At 43.7% G+C, this 6684-nt stretch overlaps 1 protein-coding gene across 1 annotated transcript; it reads right to left on the bottom strand.

Moving 5' to 3' along the window:
• Positions 1–526: 526 nt before the first annotated feature.
• Positions 527–4623, bottom strand: LOC108507442 (tubulin alpha-3 chain). Its single transcript, XM_017835421.1, has 5 exons — positions 4464–4623; positions 2803–3025; positions 2121–2269; positions 1098–1778; positions 527–867 (listed from the first exon to the last, which is right to left on the bottom strand). Exons 1-5 carry the CDS (start codon positions 4464–4466, stop codon positions 571–573), a joined length of 1353 nt encoding a protein of 450 aa, XP_017690910.1. The 5' UTR covers positions 4467–4623; the 3' UTR covers positions 527–570.
• Positions 4624–6684: the final 2061 nt, after the last annotated feature.

A 6684-nucleotide genomic window follows, 5' to 3' on the forward strand; every position in this document is an offset into this window, starting at 1 on the left:
CAACCCATACCCAAACCAACAAAACCCCCCAAACGAAACTTAAAGTTTTGTCTCAGTTTCCAGATTCAGGACCAAAGAAAGTGTATTTCACAGAATATCCTGAGTTGGAAGGGACCCCTAAGGATCCAGTCTAACTGTTAAGTAAATGGCCTGTACGGGGATCAAACCCATGATCTTGGTGTTACTGGGACCATCCTCTCACCAACTGGGTCAATGGTTTTTACACAAGCCGAGTGCCCTATAATTAACTGCTTCCATATGTCTCTAAAGTTCTATTCATTTGTAAAGGACATTAGATTTTTTTTTTTACTAGGTGAACGTAGGAATGTGAAAATTACAACACACTTTTAAAGCAGGTAACAGATCTGCTACCAAAACCTGTAATCTCAAATGGTCCTTCCTTAGTGAATACACACATTAATTAAGTGAAGAAAAAACAGAGATGGTAGAATCTTTAAAACTTTATTTGAAAACACATTTGAAAACTTTATTTAAAAACAAACAAGTGAACAGGGTTCTGCAATTCTTTTTTTTTTTTTGGTAAATAAATTTTTCCAGGCTTTAGTTTTCTCAATATTCATCTCCTTCTTCAGCCTCTGCTTCTACTGAGTCTAGGCCAACTTCTTCATAATCTTTCTCAAGGGCAGCCAGATCTTCCCGGGCTTCAGAAAATTCTCCTTCCTCCATTCCTTCCCCAACATACCAATGCACAAAGGCACGCTTGGTATACATGAGATCAAATTTGTGGTCGAGCCGAGCCCATGCTTCAGCAATAGCAGTTGTGTTACTCAGCATACACACAGCCCGCTGCACCTTGGCAAGGTCAGCACCTGGCACCACAGTTGGAGGCTGATAGTTAATGCCCACCTTTAAGACAACAAATGAAAACTTTCCTTAGGAGCGCTAAGGTTTAGAGGCTCATTTCTCTTAACAATCAAAAATCACCATAGTTACAATTAAATAAAATAGCTTAGAGTTATTCTGGGCTTTATCAAAATATTTAACAGGGACATTACAATATTTTAGTGTGACTGTTATCTCTGAGAACTACACAATTGCTAATCATTCAGATATCGAGCACTTAGAAAGCTACGTACCTTGAATCCAGTTGGGCACCAATCCACAAACTGAATGGTACGTTTAGTCTTGATAGTGGCAATGGCTGCATTGACATCCTTGGGCACGACATCGCCTCTGTATAACATACAGCAGGCCATGTACTTGCCATGGCGAGGGTCACATTTCACCATCTGGTTGGCTGGTTCAAAGCAAGAGTGGGTAATTTCAGCCACAGATAACTGCTCATGATATGCCTTTTCAGCAGAGATGATGGGGGCGTATGTTACCAAGGGGAAATGGATTCGTGGGTATGGAACCAGGTTAGTTTGAAATTCTGTCAGATCTACATTAAGGGCTCCATCAAAACGCAGTGAGGCTGTGATGGATGAAACTATTTGCCCAATTAATCGGTTTAAATTTGTGTAAGTAGGACGGCCAATGTCCAGGTTACGACGACATATATCATAAATGGCTTCGTTATCTACCATGAAGGCACAGTCTGAATGCTCTAATGTTGTGTGGGTAGTTAGAATTGAGTTGTAGGGTTCCACTACAGCAGTGGAAACTTGTGGTGCTGGATAAATTGCAAACTCCAGTTTAGATTTCTTGCCATAGTCAACAGAGAGCCTTTCCATAAGCAGTGAAGCAAACCCTGAACCAGTGCCTCCTCCAAAACTATGAAAGATAAGGAAACCTTGCAGCCCTGTGCATAGATCAGCCTATAATGGAGTGGAAAAAAATGGGAGAAAAAAACAGTTAGTGATGGTTTTGGAGAAATCAATATTAAAATAATCATTCAAAAGCATTTGTCATAAGTTTGTTAGTTTGACACTGTTATAATAAAAAAACCAGCTTTCTTGAAAGGTCCTGGTTTAACTGGCTGAATTTTTATTTAAAGGGGGGTGGGACAGGCAAGGAAATAAAAGGTTTATTGCATTTTGTTTTAAACAATTAAGTATGCACAAAATTCTTAGTGGAAAAAACCCAGAAAACCATCAATATAGATAGCTATAGAGCTGTATCAATTCTTTTAAATACTAACTTGCAGCATGAATTCTTACCAGTTTGCGAATGCGGTCTAGCACTAGATCAACGATCTCTTTTCCAATGGTATAATGGCCTCTGGCATAATTATTGGCTGCATCTTCTTTCCCAGTAATGAGCTGCTCAGGATGGAATAACTGCCTGTATGTGCCTGTACGTACTTCATCTACAAAAAACCCCAAAACACCACATCATAAATTTGATCTGTTCGGTTCTGTGTGTGCTGCCTAGTGACAACACACTAAGCACATGTGTCAAAAGAGTGCAGACAGCATCTCTGACTATGCACAGCTTGTCTGACTAGTCTGAGAAGTTGGCTCAACTTCAGCCACTTTTTTTAGGGGTAAACATCAAGCACACACAAAGCAGTATTTGTACTTGAGGAACACAGAGGTCACTCAGAAAACTACATTACAGGTACAGATGAGGTACTGGACAACAATCAAACAGAACTCTGGATGCAGTGCAGCCATATGGAAAGATTATCCAGATCATAGAAAAGTTCTATCATTTTCCAAATAGTTACCTGTAGGCCATTATTTAATTTCTTTCAAATAACAATAACCTCAAATGTCAAAACAGCATCCAGACACACATCTTTTAAAATCTATAGTGTTCTTAACAGACAAAAAAAGACAGTAGGGAATCCATAAAGGATCCTCACTTTTTCACTGAAGACCTTTAATGCTGGGTACATACCAACTACGGTTGGCTCTAGGTCCACAAACACTGCTCTCGGAACATGTTTACCAGCTCCTGTCTCACTGAAGAAAGTGTTAAATGAATCATCTCCACGTCCCATGGTATTATCACTAGGCACTTGACCATCAGGCTGGATCCCATGTTCAAGACAATACAATTCCCAACATGCATTGCCAATCTGAACACCAGCCTGACCAACGTGGATGGATATGCATTCACGCTGCGAAGTTAAAACACAACAATAATAAGACATGGAGTTACCTGCTTCTATATTTTATTCTAATTATAACTAGCTATCTGTGGGTTGTATTTTTCCATGATCTTTCTCTGCTGCAATATTCCCTGGTTTCTCTTGAGTGACAATTTAAGAGAACAGATGTTGTCTGTTGCTAGCAAGACACTACTCACCTTAGTTGACCTGCACTGACTTTGAGAATATTGGAAGATCCTAAAGGCAACCTAGTCTCTATGAACACATCCCTTACGTGCTGCAAATATATCTTTAATATTCAACCTAGTCTCTTTTTCACCTTCTTTTAGCTTTTTGAAGACTTCTTTATATAATATCCCCAAATTTCCTTGACTTGTTGCCAAACCACGTACTGGGTAACTATTGTAAGAATCTTTCCTGCACAGGACCACTCAGTACGTTTTTCTTTATAATAAGCGTAGTGGTATTTAGCCCCTGACAATTTGAATGTATTTTTTTTCATACATATGTGAAATTCTCCAAGAGTCCCAATCAAATGTCATCTGCCCACTTTAAGCCAGCTCCTCTGATTCTAAGCAACTGCCACGTATGTTTAATCTCCCAATACCTCAGTTTTGTCTTACACCCGAGATGGAAATAAGCTGCATTTCTAGTTTACTGTTACAGTGTATCTAGGAAAAAGCAGAGCTGGAAAAGAAAGAGCAAGGTGTCTGGGCTGCCCTTTCCCGTTTTCTTGGCAGCTGCACCCAGCGCAGTACCCTCGGCTGTTTCCGTTCTCGGCCCCGCAGGTCCGCCCTCCGCCGGCCCCGCCCCCTCCGCCGGCTGGCCCTCCATAGCCGGCGACCCCACCGCCTCCTCTGATTGGCCCTCCATAGCCGGCGACCCCACCGCCTCCTCTGATTGGCCCTCCATAGCCGGCGACCCCGCCCCCTCCTCTGATTGGCCCTTCACCACCCCCTCCTCTGATTGGCTGCGCCCAGCAAACAGCTCCTCCCGGCACGCGCCGCCCGCCCGTCCCTCACCGCCGCCCCCTCATAAGCACGCGCTGTGGCCTCTGCGGCTTCGCGCGCCAAGGAGTCCCAGAAACGGCGTAAGGATCTGGCTGCTCTTTCCCGCTGTCTCTCTGCTGCCTGGGTCAGGTTTCAGTCTGCCTCTCGCCCCTTCGCACGGGAGGTGCTCGCTACGAACAGCCTTCCGTTGCACTTCCACATATCCCTGGCTCTCCACAGGTCACTTTCTGTGCCTCGCCTTCCTTGAACTATTAACCTTTACACTCCTTCTCCTTCTCCCCGGTCCTTTGGCCTTAGTGCTACCGCGGGGACTTCAAGCAGAGACTGCCTGCAAGTCCTGCCGCAGTACGTGCAGTCACAAACTCCCCCGACTGCCACAGCAGAAGCCCTCCCAAACGTCCTTCCTCCCCCCCAGCCGCGAGGATCCCGTATCCCACCATGGTGCCTTGCTAAGCTGACGAACTCCAGCTGCGCCACAGCCCGTCTGCCGACGCTCACCAACCGGTACCAACTGCCGGCCGTTAACGGCCTCAAACCCTTCGCCTCAAGCGCTGGCTCCCCATTGGCCCTTACCCGCGCGGGCTACGCGCGAGCGAGCACCGCTGATTGGCGGGGCCCTTCTTCTCCCGCGGGGCGGGAGCGGCTGCCACGTGCAGGGGCGGGGCTAGGGGCGGGGCTAGGGGCGGGGCTGGAGAGGTGCCGGGCGGGGCGGGATCTCGAGGCGGGAAAGCGGCCGCGCCGGGGCGGGAAGGGTTCCTCCGGTGGCGGGAAGGGCTCCTCCGGTGGCGGGGGTCCTGTCGGGCAGAGCGGGGCCGGAGGTTGGACAGGTGCCGCTGGATGGCCAGAGTTGAAGTGAGCCAGCTCTGTTGTTTTCTCGAGTAGCAGCCTTGCCACTTATAGGGGTTTTTCCCTCCCTTTCTTTGCACTTTTTCCCCTTCCTTCCTCTTTCTTCCTGTCTCCCCAAAGAAAAGCAAATTACAGATTTGCTGTTAATAACGAGAACGGGTAAAAATTAAAATTAAGAAATTGCTATTAATTAAAAGAGACAAGCTCTTTTAGGCCTCTCATAATGCACATTTTTTTAATTCCTTAATGCTGCCTAACTGAAGCTTATCGAGTTTATTTCTCATGTACTTTGGTGCTTAGAATTCTGCACAAAACTGTATACCATGTTCTACAGCCAAAACTTTTGCGGGGCCATTAATTCTACTGTCTGCTGGAAAGAGTTGTGCATACATATACCAAGATAGCTTCTGAATGATAAAATTATCCCTTTATCATTGAATGACTTGACTGTATTCAAGTATTAACCTTTTATATTTGTTAAACTCCTTTATATGCTCTTAGTTACAGACTTTCTTGTACACCTTCGGCATTCTAGCCTGATAGGTCATATGAACTCAGGAAGATTTTTTGCCTTGACTCTTCATGGACATAAATCTTTTTTAAAGGGCAGTTAACCTAAACCTATAGCAATGACTGTGCCACAGAAGAGAAAAAAAGAGGCCTATGCAGCGTTGCCAGCTTATGGTAATGATGGAAAAAATGTTGAGCAATGACAAAGGGAGAAAGGAGAGGAGGCATCATTGTAGAGCATTTCTTTAGGAAATGAGTCTGAGAAGGTAAGTTCTCAAAAATATCATTTGTAAGTGCAGACCCTGTAAGAGAGACTGTTTATTCAGCCTTTCTCATGTATTCTTTAAAAAAGAAATTACCATTAAAAAAAAGTCCCTTAAAAAATCTGCAAGGACTCAATATTCCATCATCACCAGATATTTTGTTTGCTGTGGTGGGCAGACCCTGGCTGGATGCCAGGTGCCAACAAAAGCTGCTCCATCACTCCCCTTCTCAACTGAACAGGGGAGAAAAAATATAATAAAAGGCTCACATGTTGAGATAAGAACAGGAAGAGATCATTCAGCAATTACCATCACAGGCAAACCAGCCTTGAGCTGGGAAATTAGGCCAATTTATTACCCAACAGATAAGAGTAAGGTAAGTAGAAATAAAACCAAAATCTTGAAACACCTTCCTCTCACTCCTCCTTCCCTTTTTCCTGGGCTTTGCCCGTTTGTATAAAGATGATAATCTTTATACAAAATTTATTGGCAAAGTTTTAAGGATAAGTTAGTGAAAAGCTGGGATTTTGTTTCCTTTTATTGGTGGTGGTGGGTTTGGTTGGTTGTTTTTCTGGGTTGGTTTTTTTTAACATCAACCTGCATCTTTAGATGAAACTATATCATTTGCTTTCATATAGCATCCAGGCTTGTCCAAAAAGACTGCTACATAAACCCCTGTTTTGCAAAACATTTATTTCAGTGAATAGCAGCAGCTGCCTCAGTGACTTTGTGAAAATATTTCAGTTGTTTAATGGAATGGAATGGCAGCCTGGAATGCCGTGTGACAGTATGCAGTTTTTAGAAAATGAAGCTTTTAAAACTCACCCTCTTATTTCTTCTTTTTTTTTTTCACAGTAGCCTAGTGAAGAAGAAAAATGCTGTTTCCTTCATCTGTTGTTGGCTACGGCACGTATCTATTTGACTTGCAGCTCATTCCATTACAATTTTTAGGAGAAGCTGTAAGAGACTTCAGAGTGGTTTCACTTAAGTGACATGAAAATATTGTCTCAAAAGGCTTTATTCTGCAAGGTTATAAATG

The sequence above is a fragment of the Lepidothrix coronata genome, unplaced genomic scaffold (assembly GCF_001604755.1).
Source record: "Lepidothrix coronata isolate B3197 unplaced genomic scaffold, Lepidothrix_coronata-1.0 Scaffold256, whole genome shotgun sequence".
Classification (NCBI taxonomy): Eukaryota; Metazoa; Chordata; class Aves; order Passeriformes; family Pipridae; genus Lepidothrix; species Lepidothrix coronata.